Source organism: Ailuropoda melanoleuca, chromosome 9, assembly GCF_002007445.2.
Source record: "Ailuropoda melanoleuca isolate Jingjing chromosome 9, ASM200744v2, whole genome shotgun sequence".
NCBI lineage: Eukaryota > Metazoa > Chordata > Mammalia > Carnivora > Ursidae > Ailuropoda > Ailuropoda melanoleuca.
In genome coordinates, this window is record NC_048226.1 from 3,041,164 (window position 1) to 3,068,193 (window position 27,030).

The window sequence follows — 27,030 nt, forward strand, 5'->3', positions numbered from 1 at the left end:
TTAAGAAACCAGTGATGATTTATGTCTTCACCCTTGTCGGTGTAGCTTCCGCACAAGAACAGATACGCGAATGCTTAAAAATACGTACCTCTTCTACTCTCACCGGAATGGATCCAAATGCGTCGTTGGCGAAGTAAACCGGATAGTAGTTCGGCTTAACCTCTGCAAGGAATACTCCCGAATTGAAAGAGGAAGAAATCCTGGTCATGTGAAGGACAGAGGGAAGTCTAAATGCAAGTGAGGGAGCCTAACAGATGCATTTGCTAAGTTGGGTGGACATTTCTTAACACCGCCTTTCCTTCGAACGGTATCTTATATTCAATATTATACTGGTGGCTGCTTCGAACGATTCTGAGCTCTTCTTGACCTGCTTTACCTGCAGATTAGCAATGTGCTGCTTTATGGGAAATACAGCCATCGGACGAGAGGAACAGAATGAGCATATCCGCTGGAGCATGGCCTGTACATACTTACCACTGCACGCAGACATCTGGCAAGACCTTACGAGAGGGGGCCCTGGAAGGTCCCGGCACATTGTCTCACTGAGGGGGACGCGCCGGCCTTTGGCTGTCAGCCTCTGACACACCTGCTTTCTCCGCTGGGTTCCAACACCACAACTGACGGAACACTGCAACGAGAATTGTGCACCTGTCACATGGAGCGTCTGCAGACAACGCAGCCAACAGCCAAGTCTCTGACGGCACAACGAGAGGGGTCCCACGTGTGGCTGTGCCAGTACGTGAGCCATTTCCTACGCTCGAACCCCTCTTCTTTCTTATTGATAATTCGTTTTTTTTTTAATTTGAGTATACAAGACACACAATGTTACATTAGTTTCAGGCATACAACACAGAGATTGGACAAGTCTATACGGTACTCAGTGCTCACTGTGGTCAGTGCCGTCCCCACCTGTCATCACACGACATCGTTACGGTATTACTACCTGTCTTCCCCACACCATACTTTTCATCTCCATGACTTGTCTTTTTTTTTTTTTTTGACTTATCTTTTATAATACAGGGAGTTCCCTCCCTTCTTTCCTCCTCTCTGAGACAGTAATTAATTTCCAGTAATTTACTGTTATGGGGATTTTTTTTGGCAATGTCATTGATATCTGATTTATTTTTTAGCTATTTACTTATATAGTAAGATGACTGTGCTTAAAAAAAAAAAAAAAGGTACACACCCACGACTGAGACTTCAAGAAACAGAAAAGTATTAAAGGAAGGTTTTTTAAAAACCACTCAAATTACTTTACATAAAATAACAAATATTTGATCATCAGTGTGTGCATAACATCAATATTTGATGATCATTGTGTGTACCTGCAATTTTAATTTAAAAATGTAATGCAGTTTATTAGGTATATTCGAAAATAGGGAAGTAAAGTAGAATTAAAGGAGTTGTTGAACATCCGAGTTGGTTTTTTTTTTTGCCATAACAATTAATTTCCTAAAGAATCCTATAATGTTAAGAAAACTGAAGAAACAATGGGGCGCCTGGGTGGCACAGCGGTTAAGCGTCTGCCTTCGGCTCAGGGCGTGATCCCGGCGTTATGGGATCGAGCCCCCACATCAGGCTCCTCTGCTATGAGCCTGCTTCTTCCTCTCCCACTCCCCCTGCTTGTGTTCCCTCTCTCGCTGGCTGTCTCTATCTCTGTCGAATAAATAAATAAAATCTTAAAAAAAAAAAAAACTGAAGAAACCAACAGGGGATTTAGATGGTGGTTTTTAATGACATGCATTGACTTAGGACAGAAGGCACTGGCCCCTGCTAAGAAGGACGAGGACATAAGACCATTCAGTCCTCCCACCCGTCTTCCGAAGCCCCAGTTAGCCTCTGGGTCATACCATTTAGGTGATGTCAGGATTTCTGATATTTACGGTCTGTTCTGAGATGCGACTGCTGATTAGTCCTAACCCTGTACATAACTGAACTCATTACTCATTTTCCATCGTTTTCATCAGCGTCTGTGTGTTTATGCTGAGTCATCTTGGCCCCGCAGGATTTTGGCGATGGGCTTACGGACACGTATTTTCTGACCACCTCTCCGTTGTCTTTTTTTTTTAATTTATTTTTAATTTTTTATTTGAATTCAATTTAATTAACATATAGAGTATTATTAATTTCAGAGGTAGAGATTAGTGATTCATCAGTGTTATATAACACCCAGTGCTCATCACATCACGTGCCCTCCTTAATGTCCAACTCCCAGTTACCCCATCCCACCACCCACCTCCCCTCCAGCAACCCTCAGTTTGTTTCCTATGATTAAGAGTCTCTTATGGTTTGTCTCCCTCTGATTTAATCTTGTTTTGATTTTCCTTCCTTTCCCTTATGTTTATCTGTTTTGTTTCTTAAATTCCACATATGAGTGAGATCATATGATAATTGTCTTTCTCTGACTGGCATATTTTGCTTAGCATAATACCCTCTAGCTCCATCCACACCGATGTAAATGGTAAGTATTCATCCTTTCTGATGGCTGAGTCATATTCCATTGTCTACATATACCATTTCTTCTTTATCCATTCATCTATCAATGGACAGCTTGGCTCTTTCCATAGTTTGGCTATTGGGGACACTGCTGCTACAAACACTGGGGTGCAGGTGCCCCTTCAGATCACTATGTTGGTATCCTTTGGGATACACTACCCAGTAGTGTAATTGCTGGATCATAGGGTAGCTCTATTTTCAATTTTTTGAGAACCCTCCATATTGTTTTCCAGAGTGGCTGCACCAGCTTGCATTCCCACCAGCAATGTGGGAGGGTTCCCCTTTCTCCACATCTTCGCCATCATCTGTTGTTTCCAGAGTTGTTTATTTTAGCCATTCTGACAGGTGTGCGGTGGGATCTCTGCGGTTTTGAGTTGTATTTCCCTGATGCCTTTCTACATGAAGAACGCCGAGAGGGGCAGATACTTGGGTCAGACTTTCTTTCTCTTCGAACCACGCAGACCCTCTTCCGCTGTCTTCGAGGACGCTACTGTGAAGGTGTGTGTGGCCAAACAGGGAGTTTCTGTTGTGTATCTGTTTGCCCTTTCTGCTCAGACGCCTGTGGGCTCTTTCTTTACCCGTGAAGTCCTGCGCCGTCGGCAGGCTATGTCGCGCTGGGTCATTTTATCTGGGCACATGGTATGCCATTATGATGTACAGACCAAAGCTTTTATCAAAGAAAGTTTTAATTATTATTTGTTATTAATAAATTCCCCTTTATTATCTCTGAATATTTTTCTCTTTCATTTTCTGTGCCATTTGTTCTGTTCTTTTCACAAACGCCAATGCGCTCGGGTTGGCCTCCTCCTCTGTCTTCCACACCCATCGCTGCCTCTGGAAACCAGCACGCATCTGTGCTCTTTCCCTTACACGGAGATGGGGCATTCCAGCCTGTACACATCTCTGTGTTCTGTCTTTCTCTTTAATTTTGTTGTGGTCTGTAATCCGTGTATTTTTTTTTTTTTTTGCCCCTCACTGTTGCAGTTGTCTTCTCCTTTTGTTGACTTACAATCTCTTTTTGAGCTCAAACCTCATTCTAAAGCTACTTTCCCTCCAGACACCATGACCACACTTTCTATGGGAATACAGAGCCTATCTGTTGGAAGAATTCCTTGGGTAATAGATTTGTGATATTACCATCATTCCCGTGACTCTTGCTTGCTCTTCTTTTCCCTGCACCCCGACATCCTCCTTCTCCTTCTCCGTGCCCCGCCTGCCTGCCGCTGCTGTGTTGGTTTTCTGCTGGAGCTGAGTGCAGCTGTGTGCGAACAACGTAGGCAGCGAATGAGCAAGGGCAGCTTACATCTGGGGTGTGCAACACTCTGGCACCACGTCTTCATTTCTGTTGCCCACATGTCTGTTCAGCTCTTGGCATTCGAGTGGCCGGTGTGACTCAGAGAAGAGCGTCTTCCACAACTGGCTCACTGTGGAATAATGCAGCAACTGCGGCCCCTTCTTCCCACCACTTCATCCCTGGCAGCCTTCCTTGGCTGGGAGGCCCACGAATGCCATGTCTCCTTCAGCGCCACCTGCCCTGGGGCTCCGTGGGGACGTTCTCGGGGCAGCTCACGGTTGAGCCCTCGTCTGCCCTCTGTCATCACAGGACTGTTGAAGAGACCTTGGAGGACTGTCGCACGTCACCCTAGGGAGATCTACACCGCACTCGGTGCCCGAGGGACGCTTGCCAGCTCCCAGCCTTCCCCTCTCATTCTGGCCCAGATCTTACAGTCTTTGGCAGGTGTGTTCCATGATTTATAGTTTGGGATTCTGGCCATTTCATTGTTCACTGAAGACAGAGTGTTCCCGCTCTTCCGTCCTCCTTGTGGGTTTTTTGTTGGATTTCAAAGGAGAGGAATGGAATTTTTTAAAAAAAATCCTTTATTGTCGTCTTTAACAGAAAGCCCTGAACTATTAACATTTTTCAGTACAGAGAAAAGCTTTTTGTAAGCTTTTGAACAAATAACTTAAAATTACCATTTATCAAATTATGATTTATTTGTTTAGCCAAGTCAAATCATCATCTAGGAGTTTCCCATGTAATAAAAATTAACGTCTTTTTTTCTTTTTAAAGATGTATGTATGTATGTATTTGGTGGGGGGGAGAGAGTCTTAAGCAGACTCCCTGCTGAGTGCAGAGCGAGCATGGGGCTCGATCCAGGACCTGGAGATCACGACCTGAGCCAAAATCAAGAGTCAGCTGTCCAAACAACTGAACCACCCAGGCACCCCAAAAATCAACATCAACTTTTTAATTTTACTTCACACAACAGTGAGTTACATAATTTCCAGTCTCTACTCATAAGCCATTTCTAATGATAAGTATATAATTTTTTTTCTCCTCATCATGAATGGGAGCATCATTCGTAAGCTGCCTCTCTGGATGGAGGTCTTACATGACCTTGTGTCACTCAGACGTAGGGTGCCATCAGAGAATGTTCCCAACTCAGAAAGAAAGGATGTAACCAAATCAGTGCCATTAATTACAATTCACAAAGCAGCAACCTTATCCAAAGCGTCTACTGTTTCTTCTACAGAAATCGGGTAGATTCCTTTGGAAGAGCTCAGGGGAACAAGAGACCCTGAGTTTTTGCAACTTTGCAATAATTTGTCTGCGATCTTTACACTTGAAGGTCACCTTGGCAGTATATAACATCCTTGGCGCACGTTTTCCTTCTTGTATTTTACTAAATATGTTGTCCCATTGCTTTCTAGTATGAGGTGGTCTCCTCAAGAAGTCTGATGCTAATCCGATTTTCTTGCCCTAGTAAGTGACTGAGACTTTTTGTCTGGCTACACAAACACATTTTCCCTTACCTTTAAAATCCAGTACTTCAGCAGAAGAGGTCTCAGTATTGGCTGTGTTGGGTCCATTTTCCCCGGGCTGTGGTGTGCCTTTTCGATATTGTGATTGATGTTACATGGTGATTTTATTTATAGTCTCGTTCTGTTGTTTTGGTTTTCTTTTCTTGGGACTCTATTAATATTTACACGTTGGATTTTTCTCTTTCATATCTGTTGTTTTTACTTGAATTCTTTCTATATATCTTTGATTATTTTCAATTTCTTCCTTTCTTTCATTTCTCTTATCACACTTCTTTCTAGTTTACTCTCCACTTGTGAAGTTTTCCCATAAGTTGTCTGGTTCTCTCCTGAACCATATCAGCTCTTTCTGTTCACATCCCCCTGTTAACTATTCACCTCATTTCTGGGGTTTTCTGTTTCCAATTTGTTTCTATGTATTTCTTAATTTCTTTTGGCTCATTTCAAAAGAGTAAGTTATACTTTCACATGCCAAATTTTCATGACATTGCTATGTTACTGACACTTTTATCTTACAGTAGCTTTGTATGGGGCTTGCCGATGCTCCTATTTAAATAATTTTTTTTTCTGAACTTTTAGGAAAATGTAAGGAGGTGGCAGTGTTTCAAGGTCATTTTCACTGTTCCCTCTTCTGGTGTTGAGAAGTGTTCAACAGTTTGGCCACAGTTCTAAGACTCATATCTTCTGGACTCTTCTGCTCCCAGAGGTCCAAGCATCCCTTCCCTTCCCCTCTGTGTCCTTTCTCAGCTTGGATTATGGTTGTGGCAGGTCAGCTGGGTACTTCTTCAGCTCTTAGGGGTGTGCGTTCACCTTGTGCTTTCCAATCTTTTTTTTTTTTTAAATGTTTTATTATGTTATGTTAGTCACCATACAGTACATCAGTAGCTCTCGACGTAGTGTTCCATGATCACTGTTTGCATGTAACACCCTGTGCTCCATGCAATACGTGCCCTCCTAAATAGCCATCACCGTCCTATCCCAATCCCCCAACCCCTCCCCTCCGAAGCCCTCAGTTTGTTTCCCAGAGTCCAGAGTCTCTCATAGTCATGCTTTCCAATCCTCTTAAGGCCACACTGGGCCTGCACGATCTTCCTTGTACTCAACCACAGCCTAGGACCCAGCGTTCTCTCTCGGCATCACCAACAGGTCTCAGACCCTGAGATGGAAATGCATCATTGACTTCGGTGTTCCCCAGCTCTTGGCCTACTCTTACCTTCTTTCTGTCAGCCTAGCTGTTAAACTCAAGGCTCCTGCACGGTTTCCGTTACGGTGCATGGTTTGGCCTCGCCCACACGTATCACTTGCGTTAAAGTGGCTGTGTTTTCTTTCCTTTGGCAATCCTAATTGCTCCATTTTCTGTGTTTTTTTTTTTACTTGAAGTACAGCTGACATACAATATTATATCGATTTCAGGTGCACAACAGAGTGATCAGACAGCTCTGCATACATTACTGAATGTCCCCGTGATACGCGCAGTCACCTTCTGTCACCACACAAAGTCATTACAAGGTTACTGATGCTATTCCCTGTGCCATGCTTTTCATCCCTGTGACTTATTTACTTTGTAACTGGAAGTTTGTGGCTCTTTGACCCCTTCACCGTGAGGGATCTGGGGATATTCCACAACCAGGCCGCCATTGTGATTTTGCTTCACTGGAAGCCTCCTGCTTTCAGAGAAACTGCTAGGGACAACATATGCTCATTTATCACGGTATTCATTTTCCTATAGCTTCAACTACCGCTTAAATGCTGACACTTCCCAAAATTAACTGGAGTGCAGATCTCTCCTGAGCTGCAACTCCTTACTGATGCCTTGATAGGCCCTCCAACTACACACACCTCAAAACAGACTCATTTTCCCTCCCTTTTAAGTCACCTCCCAAATGTGTGTATCCTTCCCCAATTCATTTTAAAATGAATGCCAGCTCTAGCCATTGAACACACCCCTCTTTTTTGCTTCTTTCTTACCAGTTCAGTCACCAAATATGCCTGCGACATCTATGCTGGCCATCGCCCACCTCTGTCTACCCTTCTCTACCCAACTGCTTCTTTATTCTCCTTGGTTTTATTCCAACCTCCTCTACAAAGCTCTCCCGGGCTCTTGTTCCTTCCCCCGCCCACCAACACGCCGTTCACACCGCAGCCAGAACCGTGTGCCTAAAAACACTACATTTCACTTCCCTACTCAGAAACCTTCCTCGGTGTCCTCGGCCACTGGAGGGACAAGCCCAACACCTGATGTCCTTCCCGGTCTGACTGCAATGTCTCCTCTCCACCTCGTCCTCCACTTCTCTACTGCATCCGCATCTCCAGCCGCGGGAGACCGGCTACCCCGCCACCTGTGCCTCCGCGTGTGCTCCTGTCACTGCCCGGACACCCTTGGTCTCATTTCCCCCCAGCCTGCACTCGACCTTGAAGAGCCAACTCCACGGCCACGTCTTCCATCACACTTCCCTGGCACCCATGCAGACGTGAGGTCTCCCCTCAATTTCCACGCAGTTCTGTAGATGGGGAGCCTTTTATTGGGCTTGTTACATAATTTCTTGTGTCCACGTCATTAACCTGTGAGTCATGGAACACCACACTCTTGGCTGACTCAGGTCCTGAGGGCCCCGGGTCGTCGACACAGCAGTGTTCGGGCAATGTGTGCTGGTGACATGATGGAAAACGTGAGACTGTGACAACAAGCATGTTCAGTTTAGAAGAAACTTTTAGAAGTCTCTGTATTTTAGTCAACAAGTGTTTACCAAGCACCAAGTGGGATACAGACATGCAGAGGTGGTCCTTCCCTTCTGGCAGCTATCATCTAGTCAAGAAAATAAGGCATATCCATATGTGTGCATGTGTGTGTGTGTGTGTGTGTGTGTGTGTGTGTGTGTATGTATTATTTAAAATAAGTGGAAACAGAGAGAAGTGCACGGACTTGAAGGCACTGGGTATATTTCAAGTGGGTCAAAATATAAGAATAAATTGTCATCTGGAGTCTAAAAAGACATTATTATTCAAGTAGAAAAGTGGACAACTATGAAATTATCAATATTAAGAAACTCATAAGTAATACGACATAATAAAAAGCAAAAGGAAGATTTTAGAATAAACCCAGGAGAGCTGGAATACTCTTTTATTCATAGGAGGAATCCTAATGCACTTGGATCAATCCTAGCTTTACCAACCACCAGTTATGAAGATAAAAATAAAAATAAAAAACACCTTAGAACAGCCCAACCAAGGTTCTCAGACTTTGTGAAAAGGAGTCCAGACACTGGAAATTCTTGAGATCATTTCCATCGTAAGTAACCATCAATAAGCTGAAACTGTCTTATCAACAGGATTGTGTGAGTGTGTGTGTGTGTGTGTGTGTGTGTGTGTAACCCTTTTGCGCAGTGGTGTGCTGGTAAACTCTTCACAAGTTCTTAAGGAGAGAGCACTAACTATAATACTTGCCAGCTTCTGTGGTGTGAATGCTCCCATCGTGGCTGATTTCAAGCTATCAACCTGACATCACTGAGCACAAGGTAGGAGATCACATTTGGTTCTTGCCAACTGGTACGGATGGGTTCCCACACACTATTATTTTCATAAGTCATAATTAGTAAGCCTATTGAAAATTAGAATACCATATTTATAAATCTATGTGTCCAGGACATATCTTGAGCAGTTCTTTGTAAAAATTTCTCATTAAAGAGATCATCTCATTCTACTTAGCATACGGATATATTTCAAGACTTGAAGGTGTCAGAAACTGAACAGGTGTCATAAACTGAACACAGGAGCTGAAGAAGTCAGAGGCAATCACGAGTGTTCAAAAGATGGTGGCGTACCGACAGAGACAGGGAGTGAGGTGGGAGCCGGCTGGGAATGAAGAGGTTGTCTCTTTGCTTTCCCAGGATGAAGACACATCATATTTGGAGAGCTGGGGGCACTGTATTGAACAGAAGGTTAAAAACTGTTCCTGAAGATAGAGAATTATGTATAGGAGTCAGAGAAGAGGTCAGGACACAGAATCAGCTATGGAGGAAAAATGCAGTGATACACATCAAATATCTGGTTGAATATTTGGCTTTTTGGGGATCTGGAAAAAGACAAACCAGTCGACAAGATGTAGTTAAGTAAACAGGAAAAATAAAAAACACCAAGAAACATCATGAAGAAGAATGATGAAGGTAGACAAAATGGTTAAATACGCCATCAAAGCACAGAGAGTAAAGAATGAGGAATGATTTTACTGGATTTCCGTCAAGAAATGGGCCCACAAAACAGGCTGCAAGGGGTCCTTGGATCACAGAAATCCACCATTTGGGAAGACTGCCCCATATATGAGTCAATGCTCCCTTCTTAGAACTTGAAATGCAGTGTAAGACTCGAAGGCTTCTTCTTGCCTCAAACTTAGTTCAGATCTAAAAACTAATGAGCCAACGAATGAACAAAGCCCAAACATGCCATGAATAGAGCTAGTGTCAGGAAAGGGGACTATTCCAGCTGCAGGCTGAGAGGTCTGGCACAGCTCCTCAGCCTCTCTGTGTGCAGGGTTGGTGGCCAGCTCCAATGGAGAGAGGCCTTATCCAGAACCACAAGACAGATGGCTGCCCCCAAGTGAGCCAGTCTGTGGCAGAAGGACTGGTCTGGCAGAAACCTTTGGAGAGGGTGGCAGTTTGGCATCGGAGCCTCTGCCAAAACAAAGCAACTCTGCAACGAAAGGAAATTTCAACTAACAGGGGAAAAGCTGAACCCAGTAGGAAACCCAACGTGTGTGCTGACCGGCCCCGAGACTGGATGTTAGCGTTGGGTTTCAAAGGCTGCGGCTGGCTCTGTCTTCCCGGGCGTGAATGCACTCCCACCCCCGTCCGCATGGAGGTTTTCTAGAGATGCAGCTTTGGCTGGGAGGGGGAAGATGTCTTTCCCGTGCTGGGCTGATCGCTGGGGGTGACCACCAGGTTGCTCTTGCCCCGCCCAGCGGTTGCCTAGGAAACCGACTCACCTGAGGTCCAACCCAGCTCACGTGGGTAACCTTCTCTTCTGTTTCCTCTCATTTCTCCTGGCAAAAAGCCTTCTTCTTCTTCTTCTTTTTTTAAGATTTATTTATTTATTTTAGGGAGAGAGAGCACGAGTGGAAGGCGGTGAGGGAGAGAGAGAATCTCAAGCAGACTCCCCACTAAGCACGGAGTCCGATGCGGGGCTCAATCTCAAGACCCTGAGATCATGACCTGAGCCGAAACTGAAAGTCGGATGCTTAACCAACGGAGCCACCCAGGCACCTCCCCTCCCCCTGCCCCTGCAAAAATGCTCCTAACAAATGATTTGCTCGTCCTTGTTAGCAGGCTTGAGCTTTTCTAAAGATCATCACTTCAACAACACTTTGCTATTTCCCCTGACTTTGCAAAGAATTTTGGGGAAGAATATTGACCTGTTCAGAGCTTGGGAGAGCTCCAGGACCTGTCAGCGATCTCATGGCCACTGGCTGCAAGGACACTCTAAGCCAGACAGGAAAACCGTGCCCCTACTCAGGAAGTAGCTGAAATGCAATACAAATTCGGGTCATTGTGAGTTAAAGCTGGGAAATGCTACATGATTTTAGGGGACAAAAGATTTCACAGAAGAGGGGAGCTCAGACCTGGATCCAGGACTTGAGAGCAAGGACAAGAGCAAAGACACAAATGCAAGCTTGGGCAGACATGTTTGACAGTGTTACTTTGATGATACGTGGCCAGCAAGTGCAAGTTTGCTGTTCAGAGAAAGAAAGGACGGGAGGGGAGCACCACCAGTCTCCATTCTAAAGGGCCAGTGAGAAGAGGGTATTCTAGAAGACAAGATGGAACTGTGAAAGCCTGTTTGTTCTTAGGGAAAAGGAGAAAAGAGAGAAGCAGAATGCTGTATTTTAGAGCATGTGAGGGGTTCTAGGGTTTTCCCTGGCTGCATCCAAGGCAAGATGCCTGGTTTCTCCATGACCCCTGCTCATTTCCTGTCCTTCCCTTCCTGCCGTTTCCCCTGAGGTCAGGGCAGCACTTGCTCAGAGAAATCATTTCCCAGAGCTGTTCCTACCTTGGATACACACTTACGGGCTGAACAACCCTCACAAGGACAAGGGGCAGGTAGGGAAATGCTTCTCGAATGATGATGTGCTTTACAACACCTGGAGAGCTTGCTGAAATGCAGATTCTGATCCTTTAGGTCTGGGCTGGGGGGACTTGAGAGTCCTCATTTCTTATGAGCTCCCAGCTTGTAAAGAGATGCCCATTTGCTTGGTCCCTGCGGTGCACTCAGTGTAGCAAGGAGATATAGCACCACAATGCTAAGCGTTTTCTCCACGACAGCCTAGGCCTCCCCTCCCTGCAGTTCTGTCCCTAACCTCATGGACAAGGTAACCGGAACCTTCACCTCCACTACTGGGGGAGTGGCAGGACCTCACTCTCAGGGCTTAGCGGGGTGACTGGAATAAATATTGCCTTCCCACTAGCCTACCTAGATACCCTCCTGTCTAACCTTTGCCCATTTCCCCCTGCCTGACCCAGTCTCAAAGGAATGCTTCTGCCTTGGGGCCTCCAACGTCCCTTATACACAAAGCAGGGGAAATAGAGCAAACGAGCTTTTTCAGATGAAGATCCCCAGGGCAGTTTTCTACCTGTCCTTCCCCATCCCTAGCCTGAGAAAGATGCCTCGCCTGTAACAGGCACACCTCTCAGTCCAGGCCCTGACTGTAGGAGGAAACAATTCTCCTGTCCCTCACGTCACTGGCCACGGGCATGGGCTCTGGCTCCTTGGGAGCTGGACAGACCCTGGGAAGATGGGTTCATTGCTTGGGCATTTTCTGACGGTTTAGGGAAGCATCTGTCGACTCTCAGTGGCCTGCATGAGGCCAACGACCAGTAGCTTGTCAATTAAGATAGATTTTGAATACTAGCTCTTAATTGAGCTAGGCAATTAAAACAAGGAAAATATAAAACTGGAGAACGTGCAGGCAGAAGTCCTATCAGTCCAACCTATGCCAGGAGCATGTGCATTTGCCCCTGGGAGGATCACAAGGGCACACTGTGCTAGGTGTTTCTGTCCTAATACCTCATGTTATCCTCCCAGCAACTGCTGCATTTAAATAAAGGAAAATGGGGCTCTGGCAGCTTAAGTATGTTGAACCCGGTTTTTAGGCAATAGAGCCGGAAATCCACCGTGGGTGTGTTTGGCACAAAAATGCTTTTGCCTGAAAGACATGAGAGTACGCCCTTTGTACTAACCTCAAATCACACACACCTGGGCCTGAATCCTGGCTCTACCCTTGGGAAAGTCACAAGTCCTCATCGACAGACACGGACGTGACGCTGGCTTCGGGCGCCCTCGTAGGATGGTACGATGAGATGAGCATAACGGGGTTTGACTGTGCCCAGCACTGAACGCTGGACTCAGGGAAGTTCAGCAAAGCCAGCGACTGCCCTTTCCTATTTGTCGAGATGATTTCTGATGTCGGCTTGCCTCTCTACCCCCACTGGAGGCCCCGGGTTACGTACCCCAACCGCATGCTTCCAGGTCATCTTGTGGAGGCAAGACTCTATTTAGTGTCTGAAGCAAAGAAGGGGCAAAAAAGAGGAGGGGCGGCAAGGGGGGAGTGGCCCTTACCTTCGACCAGTCTCCCACGGTGATATGCGGAGGGCAGTCTGTTCTGGCACAGGACTTATGGGAAGATGCCTTGGGTCCTTGGCACAATTCATCGGACAGATTCAAAAAGCTGCCATCCGTTAACAGCTGCCGACAGGTGACTCTTCGATTGTGAGTTCCCCCACCACAGGTCCTGGAACACTGAGAAGATGGAAGGAGGGGGAGTCAGGGCTCTTGCAGCCATAGGTATGGCGGGCAAAGGGGGCCCCAGGCTGCCATATTACCTGCTGCCATTCTTCAATGTGCCAGCTAGGAGGGCAATCAAACTGATTGCACGCTTGTAAGGCATGCGGCTTTTCGTCTCCACATTCCTCGGCGGGGGCGGGGGACTCCCCGGGATGCAGGCAGTACACCTCTCGGGTCTGGATTCCCACTCCGCAGGTAGCTGAGCAGGGGCCCCAAGAGCCCGTGTGCCACCTGCATCAAACACAACAGGGGAAGTCGGAGTGTTCGGTGAAACCACGTGCAATGGTCAGACATACACGATTTCAAGTTCTCGGGGCGTCCGGACTTCACGCTCCACGTGCGGACCCCAGAGCCACAGCGTCCCCACCGCTAGATGTGATTAAAATACAGAAACGTAATGTTTAAAGGCCAGAAATATCGGGAAAGTGTTTAAAGGTTTTACCCATTTGGGAAAGCACAAAAGCAGCAGATTTCTCCCCATTCTAGCATACCACCTATCCATAATAAAAGCTTGGGTTTTGTTTTGAATAGAGCCCCAAGGCAAGCATGATTTATATGGGTGTCAAAAGAAATTTTAAATGCTTAAAAGCACACTTCAGGAAATTTTCGGGGCACCTGGATTCATTATTTGGAATATCCCTAAGAAAATTCTTCTCTGTTAGGATTGGATTTGCAACACATACATAATGTGATTCCTTTCCAATAAGATCTTGGAAAAATCAGGTTTTCTCATGAAACATCTGTAAAAATGAAAAACCAGGGCAGCTGCTTTTGATACATATTTCCAAACTGCATTCAAGGAAGATTCTCTCAATTCACACTCCCAATAGAAGCATGTGAGAGTGCCTGGCTTCCTACACCCATACCAACGCTGAACCATCTCTCTCCCCTCTGATGGGTGAAAAGTTGTACATTATAGTTATCTTAATTTGTGGATATTTAATTATTAGTGAACATGGATTTTTAACTAGTTACTGCAGAGCTATATCACAAGGAAATAATTTCAAAATGCTTAAAACTGACATAAAAGGATGTTTGTTCCAAGGTAGTTTGTAATAGCAAAATAAAACAAAATAAAATAAAGTTTTACAAAATGGAAGGAAACAATCTAAATGTTCTACAATAAAGGATAAAATAATTGAATACTCATACAGCACAATGCTAGCAGCCGTTAGAAAAGCAGAAGTATAATTATTGACGTAGAAATAAATTTATGATATATTTTTATTAGAAAACAGATAAAAATACCTTATAATATTGTTTTATGACTTTATAAATGCAGAAAAAAAGTCCGTATAATTACACATCCAAATGTTAACAGCGATGGTCTCTAAGTGATAGGATTTTTATTTTCTTAATTCTTGCCACTATTTTCACATGATTTTTCTTAAAATAAACATTCATTACTAGAAAAAGTAAGTTGGTTCTTTGAAAAAAAATAGTGTTAATCTAAAGGGGACTTTCAGCTCTTCTAATTTCTAATTTTCCATAATAAAAATGTTTTACTCGAGGAAATAAGAGGATAAATAAAAAATGAAAAATATTTGAGACAAATACAATGGGACAAAAATATTAAAATTTTTACTTGTGAAGACAAAAGTTCACAATGAAGATATCATAATCATACAAGACTGAAGACTGAATAAAAAAGCATAAATATGTATGAAATACAGTTCTTAGATATAAGAAAAATGGAAGGATAAGTAATAAAAATTTTTAAAGGCTATAAAAATACTACTGTAAGCCCCTGATATATCAAGAAGGCAACTCTTAATAAGAATATAGAAGATTGGGGCATCTGGGTGGCTCAGTTGGTAAAGCATCTGACTCTCGAATTTGTTTAGGTCATGATCTCAGGGTCATGGGGTGAAGCCCCACTTTGGGCTCCGCAGTCAATGGGGAGTCTCTCGTTCCCTCTCCCTTGGTCTCTGTCTCTCCCCGCTCCTGTGTTTTCTCTCAAATAAATCTTTAAAAAAATAAATAATAAAAAATATTATTATAAAAAAATACATAGAAAACCAGATAACACATTTGAAAACCTTGCTTAAGTAAATAACTTTTCAGGAAATTACAAAAAGTTCTATTCAAGAAAGGGACTAGATTCTATTAACTCTGTGGTTGAGTTCCTACGTATTTTCAAGAAACAGGTGAATTCCCATGCCATTTTAGAAATTTCAAAGTGAAAAAGAAGATTAAAATATTTTAATGCATCATGAAGCTAGGAAAAACCTTGAGCACAAAATCTGACAAATACATATAAAATTTTTTTACATGTAATTATATAGTCCAAATCATAAATCCTAAGTAAAACAGAACCAAGTTAATCAAAAGATTAAAATACTACATAGTACATGCTATGGCATGAATGGTTGTATCCCTTCCCAAATTATTATGTTGAAGTCCTAATCTCCAGTGTGATAATATATTTGGAGACTGGGACTTTAGGAATTAATTGGGCTTAGATAAGGTCATGGAGGTGGGGTGCTCATGATGGGATTAGCGCCCTTATCAGAATAGAAGCTAGAACGCTTGCTAGCTCTCTCTTTCTGCCACAAAGAGACAGGGAGAGAAGGCAGCTATCTGCAAGCCAGGAAGAGAGCTCTCATCAGAAACTGTGCCCTGCTGGAACCTTGATCTTGCACTTTTCAGCCTCCAGAACTGTGAGAAAACAAATTTTGTTGCTTAATCTACACAATCCGTGATATTTTGTTATCACAACTTGAGCTGATTAATACAGTATGTTTTCTGACCATGGTGGATCTATATTAGACAATCCCCAAATATTTATAAGTTATGCAATAATCATCTAAATTACTCATGGGACAAAGGAGAAACCACAATGGAAATTAGGTAGTATTTTTTAAAGGCAGGTTAATAAAAATATGAAGTGCTAAAATCTGTGGAATGCAGCTAAAGCCATGATTATAAGAAAATCAATAGCTTTAAATGAATACTGTAAAAAGAAACACTGAAAATCATAATCGAAGTACCCATTTCAAGAAGTCAAAAAAATACAGTAAATTAAGCAAAAAAAAAGTAAAAGAGAGGAACAAAATATATGAGAACAGATATGAATGGACCAGAAAATTTAAAAAAAGTTGCCTCTTCAAAAGACTAATGAAATTGATAAATTCAGGGGCGCCTGGGTGGCTCAATCGTTAAGCGTCTGCCTTCGGTTCAGGGCGTGATCCCGGCGTTATAGGATCGAGCCCCACATCAGGCTCCTCCGCTATGAGTCTGCTTCTTCCTCTCCCACTCCCCCTGCTTGTGTTCCCTCTCTCGCTGGCTGTCTCTATCTCTGTCAAATAAATAAATAAAATCTTTAAAAAAACTTGATAAATTCATGGTGATTTATGAAGAGCAAAAAGAATGAACCATAAATTACCAACATCAAGAATTAAAGAGAGAATCTCAAAGGCATTAAAAATAAAGAGTATAAGTGTGCAATGAAAATCAGCATATGTAAATAAATTAAAAAATTTACATAGACTGAAAATATTCCCACAAAAACCAACTTATCAAAACTAACACATAAATGTAGAGAAATCGGACTAGTCCTATATCTATTAAATTAAATTTGTAATTTAAAATATTTAAAAAATAAACTCAAGTGCCAGATACCTTCCTTGGTGAAATTCTACTAAACATTTAAGGCATAAATAATTGCAACCTTATATAAACTCTCCAGAAAATATAAAAAGAGTGAAAACTTTCCCAACTCATTTAGGTCAATGTCACTCATAAACACAGATGTAAAAATACTAAACAAAATATTAACAATGAAGTGATATATAGAAAGAATATTATTACATCACGACGAACTTGGGTTTACTCCAGGAAGGCAAAGTTGTTTCAGTGTTAGAAAATCAATCAGTGTTTATGATATTAACAAAACATAGGAGAGAAATCATGCGATCAATTCAATAGAGGCAGAAAAACATATGATAAATTTCAACAGATATTCATGATTGAGAACTTTCTTAATCTGAATAAATGCATCCCAAAAAGCAAGAGGTGGTGGCGGGGTGGAGCAGGAGTATAGAGCAAGATATATGCATTCCTCTCTGTTTCAAAAAAAAAAAAATAGCAATGACAGTTAACAAAAGACATAAGGGTAAAGCTATTTTCCCGTACAAAACAAGCATCTCATCTCAGTAAACCAGAAATCAATTGGAAGCACAGTGCTAAAATGGACTAAAGTTGTCTAGGTTTAGTGGATGCCAAGATTAGAAACTTACAATGGCAGCTGGGAGTTCAATTTGTATGGGAAAATTAAACAAAGTGCACCACAGTGAAGGGGGTGACTGAAACACAGTGAGAGGGTCACTTCTAGAAACACAGTAGGGCAAGACTCCCTAACCCATAATTGAAGGCTAGAAAAAAAGTAGCCTGTGTGTGTGGTTGGAATTGATCAGCTGCCTGGGATAATATAAAAGAATGGAGATAACCTGGAGCCTGCTTAATTTTTTCTAAGGATTTGAGAGACAGAGAGAGAGAGAGAGAGCAGGGGGAGGGGCATAGGGAGAGGGAGAGAGAATCTCAAGCAGACCCTCCGCTGAGCACAGAGTCTGATGCAGGGCTGGATCTCACGACCCTGAGATCATGACCTGAGAGGAAACCAAGAGTCAGATGCTTAACCGACTGACCTACCCCAGCGCCTCTGGAGCCTACTTATTGAGCGAAACTATCATATAATATTCTGGGAGGGGTTCTCCAATAGTTCACCTGGGATGAGAGCCTAAAGGAAGTAATATGAGACCTGGTTCTGATTTGAGGATCTTGAGGAGAGGTATTCATTCAAGTAAGCATAAAACCCCCAAACAGGAACACTTAACTTCCATTCAATATGAGCTTGCAAACCAAAAGGTCCAAGGAGAGAAAAAAAAAATTAATGACATGAAGATAGCAAACACACTCACAACAGATGAAAGAATTCACTCCTAAAGAAATAGAAATAACAATAGCACGACTTGTATAGCATGTTCTATTTACCACATTTGGTTTTAATATAATACGTTATCTTTATAGTGTCTGACAAAACCTTTAATATAACTGTGTGGGTTTTTTTTTTTTTAATTCTTAGAGGCTAATAGTGATCCAGGGAATAGCAGATTACTTGCTTGTGCTTACTTCTGTTCCCTTCCATCCACACCCCCCCCCAAAAAAACTACTGCTATCTTCTATTTTTAGAGTTACTGTTGGAATTTTAAAGGACCTATTTTTAAATTTTTTTAATTTAAAAATAACATATAACAATTAACATATAATGTATTATTGGTTTCAGAGGTAGAGGTCAGTGATTCATCAGTCTTATATAATACCCAGTGCTCATTACATTATGTGCCCTAGTTAATGCTTATCACCCAGTTACCACATCCCCCACTTCCCCTCCAGTAACCCTCAGTTTGTTTCCTATGATTAAGAGTCTCTTACGTTTGCCTCCCTCTCTGATTTCATCTTGTTTTATTTTCTCCTCTCTTCCCCTATGATTCTTTTGTTTCTTAAATTCCACATATGAGTGAGATCATATGATAATTTTTTCTCTGATTGACCTATTTTACTTAGCATAATACCCTTTAGTTCCATCCACGTCATTGCAAATGGCTGAGTGGTATTCCATTGTGTATACAGACCACATCTTTTTTTTTTTTTTAAGATTTTACTTATTTATTTGACACAGAGAGACAGCCAGCAAGAGAGGGAACACAAGCAGGGGGAGTGGGAGAGGAAGAATCAGGCACCTAGCGGAGGAACCTGATGTGGGGCTTGATCCCAGAATGCCAGGATCACGCCCCGAGCCAAAGGCAGATGCTTTAATGATGGAGCCACCCACATGCTCCTAGACCACATCTTCTCTATCCATTCATCTGTCAATGGACACCTGCACTCTTTCCACAGGTTAGCTATTGTGGACATTACTGCTATAAACATTGGGGTACAGGTGCCCCTTCAGATCACTACATTTGTATCTTTGGGGTAAATAACCAGTAGTGCAATTGCTGGATCATTGGGTAGCTCTATTTTCAACTTTTTGAGGAACCTCCATACTGTTTTCCAGAGTGGCTGCACCTGCTTGCATTCTTAAAGGACCTATTTAACTAGTAGCTCTAGAGTTAATCAAAATCATTTCCATTTCACAAATAAGTTAAGGAGCTTAAAGACTCTAATCACCACCCTCCCCCAAAATTTTACCAGGCTTTGTTGTCTGACATTTATTTCTTTTTTCAAACCCATAAATCAGATATTATTATTGATTTACACAGTCAGTGACTTTCTTTTAGATGAAGTATCTTTACAATGTATTTTGCTCATCATTCATTCTTATATTCTTGTATCTTTCTTCCAGGATCAGTTTTCTGCTTAATGAATATACTCTTTTAAAATTATCTTTAGTGAGAGTTTGCTGATAGTAAAGTCTCCTGGTTTTGTTCACTTAGAATGTCTAACATAATAGCAGTTAACATTTATAGATTACTTACTCTGTGCCAAGCTCTTTTGTAAGTAATTTACCTGTATTAATTCATTTGGTCCTCACATAAACTGTAAGGCTCTAGTTTGCTGACCCGTGGTGTGTAAGGATATATATGTAAGTATATAAGTATATACTACTACAATCTGAAAATATCCTGTTTCACTAAGTATGCAATACTAGGCTGATAGTTATTTTCTTTGAATGATTTCAAGAAAATATTCCTTGTTGGCAAGGAGAAGAAAACTCTATATTTTGTGGCTGTTGTTCCTCTTGTAGATCTTTTCCCTCTGGTTGCTTTTGAGATATTTTCTTTGTGTTTGAAGTCCTCAGACTCAACCATCATGTGTTTAAGTGTTTACTTCTTTTTATTTTTCCTGCTTGGGATTTGTTGTCACTTTAGACTCTTAGGATTCATATTTTTCATTAATTTTGAAATATACTCAGTCATCTCTTTGAATATTACCTCTGGGTTTTTTTTTTCTTCAGCTTCATTTAGATATATTTTATACCCTCTCAATATTTTCTCTCTCTTACCTCTAGTGTGTATTTAACATACCTCATTTGCTCTCTGTGCTTTATTCTGGATAATTTCTTCAGCTCTCTCTTCCAGTTCACTTGTTAACCCCAGTCCATAACTTTGAAGTTCTGATGATTATATGTTTTTAACCTATAGATATTCTATTAGGTTAAACCAGATGAAATTGCCAGTATGGGACCTTTTTAATTGATAAAATTGGAAATTTCATATAATGCAACCTAATATTTGGTTCTTAAAAAAATTTCTAGATATTTTTGATAGTTTGTTATTCCTAGGTTAGGTTTTCAATTTTCTGTCTTATACCTTAAGTATTTTATTTTACTTTTTTTAAAAGAGTTTATGTATTTATTTGACAGAGACAGTACAAGGAAAGGGAGGAGCAGGGGGAGAGGGAGAAGCAGGCTCCCACTGAGCAGAGAGCCTGACTTGGGGCTCGATCCCAGGATCCTGGGATCATGACCTGAGCTGAAGGCAGAGGCTTAACCGACTGAACCACCCAGGTGCCCCACCTTCAAATATTTTAAACAAACTTACTTTATATTCCTACCTGATAATTCCAATATCTAAGGCCCTGTATATCTGATTCAGGTTTTCTCCCCCACTGATTCTCACACATTGTTTCTCCATGAATTATTTTTTTAAATTTTTTTTGTTGTGAGCTCACTAATTAGGTCTTTGTGGGAATTTTAAGTGTGGAGGAGAAGACACATTCTTCCACAAAGGGTGTGCATTAACTCTTGTCAAGAGCAATGTGAATTAATTTTTCAGATCACACAGAGTGAATATGAACCTCATTCCTACATAAAGGGTGATTTGTAGTCTTTAAGTTCTCAGAGGAGTCCTTTTTTTCCCCTTTGTGTACAGGTCGCTTTTATTTTTATTTATTTTTTTAAAAGATTTATTTATTCGACAGAGATAGAGACAGCCAGCGAGAGAGGGAACACAAGCAGGGGGAGTGGGAGAGGAAGAAGCAGGCTCCCAGCAGAGGAGCCTGATGTGGGGCTCGATCCCAGAATGCTGGGATCACGCCCTGAGCCGAAGACAGACGCTTAACTGCTGTACCACCCAGGTGCCCCTTATTTTTATTTTTTTAAATAATTTTTTATTATGTTATGTTAGTCACCATACAGTATATCCTTAGTTTTTGATGTAGTGTTCCATCAGAGGAGTCTTATTTTAACCTACTTTACTGAGGTATGACTGATATGTAAACAGTTGTATATATTAAATGTATACAACTCAATGAGTTTGGGAATAAGTACACCTGTGAAACCATGAGCACCATCAGGGCTATAAACACATCCATCCTCTCCCAAAGTCTCCCTCCGTCCCTATTCTTATTCTCAATCTTTAGCATTATCGTCATCATTATTCTTATTCTGGGTTAGGTAAGAACACCTAACATAAGACCTACTGTCTTACCAAATTTGAAGTATACAATAACACAGTATTGTTAGCTATAAGCATTATGCTATAGAGTAGATCTCCAGAACTTACTCACTTCGCATAACTGTAACTTTGCACACTTCGACCATTACCTCCCATTTCCCCTCCTCCCAGCCCCTGGCAGCCATCATTCTACTCTCTGCTTCTGTAAATTTAACTACTTTAGATTCCACATATAAGTGAGATCACACAGCATTTTTCTGTGTCTGGCTTCTTTCCCTTAGCATAACGCAGGGGAGGATTTTTAATTCCTTCCACTCAGAGGCAAAGCCAAGACAGATAATTTTCCTTGAGATCTGCCTTTTTGGGGTGGGTTTTTTTCCCTCCAATTTGTTTTTCACTGAGGTAGAGCCTGGCTTCATACGGGAATCTCCATTCCATTCCTTATTTCCTGGAGATCCAACAATTTGTCTGTTTCCAGAAAAAAAAAAAAAACATTAAAGCCTAAGGTCTAGATTAGTGGGATTGGCAACTGTCCCCCATGGAAGCACTAACTTTAATACAAGGCTACCATGCTAGATTCATGCTATAGCTTCTTTCTTTCTTTCATTCTTTCTTTGTTTCTGAGCATTTATCTTACTTTCTTACAAGCTTAGTTTTAACATCAAGTTGTTTTATACATATTTTATTCAGTATTTTAGAATATTTTAGTAGAAGGGCATTCAGTTTATCTAGTCCATCACTTGTCTAAAAATGGACATTCACATTCACATACTTAAAAATATATTTTAGCAAGTTTAGCTCTAGGTTGGTCATGATTTCCCCAGAGTACTCTAAAGACATTACTTCTTTGCTTTTTGGGAACTTCAGTTGTTAAGAAGTTGTTAATAGTTGATATGTCTTTTAGGTCTTGTAGCTCTCAAGATTTTCTTATCATGTTTGACTTTCTGCAGCTTTGCTATTATGCATCTAAGTGAGATTTATTTTCATTTATTTTTCTTGATACTAGGAGTAGACATTTTTTCTTAAGTTTTAGTAAACAGTTTATTTAATATCTTGTTTCTCTGCCATTACCTCCATATTTCTTACTTTTCTTCTCTTTTCCCCAAATCTTCAACTTTCTGTGCTTTCATTCTTTTGGCTTCTTCAGCACTACCTTCAAGGCAACAATTTTTTCTTCAATTGTCTGTAGTTTACTTATTTCTCACTGGCTTTTAAAATTTCCAAGTTGTGTAACTGGTTCTTTTTAAGATTCACCTATTGTGACTATATTTCTGCCTATGTCTATTTCATAATCTCCAGTTCTTTTTTTTTTTTTTTTTTTCAAAANTCTCCAGTTCTTAATCTGGATATCATTTACCAATTTATATCACCAAAATCTCAGTAACACTTATAGTCTTTTTCAGACTGTTCTTATACTTTCATTTCATGGGGAATGAATACAACTTTCAACTACTGACTCTGTTGACTATCTTCTTTAGTATTAGGTTTCTTCATGTACTTTGGAGTTTCATTTTGCAGGCTTGATGTGGTTTCCCTCTCCCCACCTCCCTTAGTCCTTTTCTCTGACTCTTAGCCCTCCCTGTCTACACTGTTGTTTACTACTATCTAGCCCTCCAGCGTCTCCAGTCTAGAACCAAGTGTCATATGGACAGCATGGCACAAAAGCACTGTGAAGGCACTGAGGATCCAATCCATGAGCCAACATGTAATTTGGGGCTGAATCGCTGTGTCTGTTCTCCGTCTCCCCAGGCAAGTAGCCTCATATATACAATGGCTTCAGGTTGTGATCAACAGCAGCTTTTTCCTGCTTCCATTCACAGTGAATGTGGGTCCATTCTAATCAGTCAAAAGGAAGATGTTCAGGCCCTACTCTCTATGGAACTGAACTCTCATGTGCCCTGACTGTTCTGGGGCCTCAAGTCCACAAGAACCACGGGTCTGTTTCCACTTACCACTTCACATTTCCTTTCCTTTCCTGGCCCAGATAGTTCTTTTCATGATATTGCCCTGGGTATGCTGTTTTAATTTCCCTGCTCTTATACTGCATCTATCATTGATCTGTATTTGGAACAGAATGTGGAATTAAAACACCAGCTTAATTGGAAGCCTACTAATTAGTAGACTGTAACTGATTATATCTAAATTTCCAGTAGTTTTTGAGGTGAGGGAAATCACCAACAATAGAAATACACATCATATTTTGATGATAATCGAGTTATATGGATAACTAATTAAAAGGATGTGGTTTCACTGTCAATTCAGCTTAAATATATAACTTACTTGGAGTGACTTCTGGATAATCATCTTTCAAGAAAGTATATAGCTAGAAGAATCCATTAGAGGCACAAGGGACTGGAAATGAAACCACTGTGATTCAAGAAATGGGGAACCGTTTCTTCTTAACAGACAAAAGACTAATACAGAATTTTTACAATTCAAGAATTGGGTAACAAGTAGGTAGAGAAACACATCGCTCCTGCCTCTTGCTTTCTGACTTCCCTCCCTAGCAGTGCTGACTGCTGTCAGAGAAGAAAGCTCTCCTCAGATGAGTGGGACCATTATGTAACCCTGCATGTTTCTACAAGCTGCTGGCTCTCTCCTGGAAAAAGCAAACTCCATAAATAGCAGACACTCAGCAGTTATAGCATAGACCAGGGGGAGTAACCCCGTAAGAGCAAATAAACATACAACACCCCACCTTGGAGAGTCCAGGCTAATACATCAAATGCATTTGCCTTTGGGTAAATAAAGACCCAATCTCAGTGGTAAGTTTCACCCTGGGGTGATGTTTTACTGCTATTGCCCTTGGAGTCAGTAAATATTTGTGTGGAAAATATTATGCAACACCCTGTTCCTGTTATTCCTACACCACTGTTTCTAGAACCTAAAACATTTTTGTAAACTTACCTTTACTTTGGCACCAACCCTTTGTCTCTGCTGGGTTTTTTCCAACATAACTCTCAACCTTCGAAAAGTTTATTAAATTTGCAATTTTGAAACGAGGAAGAGTATTTCCTTCACATAAAAACAGACTCTTAATTTTGCAAAGTGGCCAAGATGTATTGGGCTTTATTATTTCTAGCTTGGAAAGAAGCTCTGTGGGCAAGACAGTGCTGGAGAAGATAGTGTGCAATCATTCTTGCTGAGGCCCAGCGATGAGGGGATGGGAACGCTGCTGCACACAGGACAGGTCAGCACACTTTTCTCAGTAGCCTTAAGAAACAGGGTCCAGACTCGCTACTAAAACGTGCTCCGGTTTGGTGAGCAAAGGAAGGGCAGCACTGCAGACTAAACGCAACCCTGCCATGCCCTCCTGGGCAGGTCAAGGGAAGGCTGTTGTTCTTAAAACTAAAATGAACTCTGAGCATTTGCAACTACTCATGAATAGACAGGAGGATCCCCGCAGAAAGACTGGACACAGTTCTGAAGATGTGAGTAAAAAAATGCAACTTGAAAGCGCCCTCAATAACAAAAGGCTGGAGTATATAGGAACTTGCTGGCCACAAAGTTCAGCATCTTCCGTCATTACTCAGATGAAGAAGCTGGACCCAGAGGGCTAAGGTACCTGTCTGAAATTCCTGGAGGGGGTGGATCTGGGGCACCACCCCATGCCCCCAACCTGCTCCCAGTCCTCTCAACTATAAAGAGATCCCCTCTATCAAGGGTCTTAGCATAGGGTCCTAAGTGATCACTTTCCTGGGAGAGATTTAACTTGTTTTATGGTAGAAAAGGGCTCCAGACAGCGGGCATGGTATGTGCAAAGGCCTGAGGCATGAATGAACATGAGAGTGGGTCACGGTGAAAATTTACCATGGCTGCTGAGGATGTTCTCAGGGCGTTGTGCGTGTGTGTGCGTGTGTGCGTGTGTGCAAGCACGTGCATGTGCATGTGCTGAGGGTGGTAGTGACAGGAGATGTGGTTCAAGAACCTAAAAGTAGGGTCACAAAGGACCTTACAGGCTATTATGAATTATTTCCCCACAAAAGTTGTTGAAGCTCTGACTCCTAGTACCTGCAAATGTGATCTTATTTGGAAACAGGGTCTTTGCAGATGATGAATTTAGAGGAAGTCATTAGAATGGGCCCCAATCCAATATAAGTGGTATCCTTATAGAAAGTGGACATTTGGACAAAGAGACAAACAAAAGGAAGACAATATGGAAACATGGGGAGAACAGCATCCACAAGCCAAGGAACGCCTACCAACAGCTGGGGGAGAGCCCTGGACCAGGTCCTCCCTCCCAGCCTTAGAAAGAGCCAACCCTTCCAGCCCCTTGATCGCAGACTCCCCAGCCTCTAGAACGGAGACAATAAACTTCTGTTGTTTAAGCCACCTCATCTACGGCACTTTGTGACAGCAGCCCTAAGAAACTCACACACATGCTGCACTAAAGAACATGGGCCGTGATCCACAGTACGGACAGTTACCGGAGGGTTTTATGTGGGAGCTTCACACGGTCACAGCAATTTAGAAAGATCTCTGAAGGTCACACTTGTGCATATGGATCAGGGCAGGAAACACAAGAGGTGGGAACTATTGAAACAGTTCATGCAAAATACCTCTACATGAGGGCTGCAGCAGTTATGAATGGCTGGGGCAGATTGCTAAGAGGTTGAGAGAGAAAGCATCACAAATCGTGTCCATGTCATCAGAGGAGAAGTGAATCCAGAAAAAGCTACTTAATGCAAAGCCACTTGAAGAAGGGACTCAAATTCTATGATAAGCAGAATAAATAGCAGGGAAATGTATGATCTGGACTTCATCTTAAAAAATTAAACTAAAAATTATGAAATCAAATTATTTATCTAACCCTGAACATAATGTAGGTGGTCATTGCAACTGAGTGCGCTCATTCTTAGAATGAAGAAAGAATGGATTGTTTTGTATTTTCTCTCTTTTTTTTTTTCTGAAAAAATTATATGATGACCCACTACAACTGTCTTCACTTTCAGAGGAAGATCAGAACAGGGTTGTTTTTGCAAAAGCAAAACCAAGTTTCACCATTGTCCTCAGTCCCCTGCTGAGCAAATCCCTCTCATTTGAAGCATGCTTTGTGTTGGCACCTGTGTCCATTTTCTGTTTAATTGTCCACCTGTGCCCATGTCCCCATTTGTCAATGACTTGGGCTAGAAAGAAAAGACACAATCAGGTGAAGACTAGCTTTCTGTTGATACGGAATAAGATCTGAAGTTAGAAATAAAGCACACTCCAAATTTAGAGGTGACAGTTTCTTCTTTTCACTTTTCTTTGTTGATGGCTACAGAACTGCATGCTTAGCCAAACTGTAGTCACCATTTAGGGTTTGTATAAATTCCAAATAATTTCGTTTATAGTCTTCTTTCCAGAAAGAGAGTGCCGGCTGGTATCGAGAAAGGGGAGGTGGTGCATGATTCCAGCTTCATGGGAAAACGTATTGGGAGAGTAAACCATGTGTCTTCCACTCGCTGTGTTTCCCCTTGTCCCTCACCCAGGTTTGGACAGGTGG

At 41.9% G+C, this 27,030-nt stretch overlaps 1 protein-coding gene across 1 annotated transcript in view; it reads right to left on the minus strand.

The window, feature by feature from the left end:
* ADAMTSL3 (ADAMTS like 3) overlaps positions 1 to 27,030 on the minus strand; it is a 236,922-nt gene that overhangs the window by 27,218 nt on the left and 182,674 nt on the right. Inside the window, exons 19-21 of the mRNA XM_034668882.1 lie at positions 13,185 to 13,377; positions 12,922 to 13,101; positions 475 to 628 (exon numbers count right to left, since the gene is read on the minus strand). Of these exons, the coding sequence (XP_034524773.1) occupies positions 475 to 628; positions 12,922 to 13,101; positions 13,185 to 13,377 (527 nt within the window). The remainder of the gene's footprint in view (positions 1 to 474; positions 629 to 12,921; positions 13,102 to 13,184; positions 13,378 to 27,030) is intronic.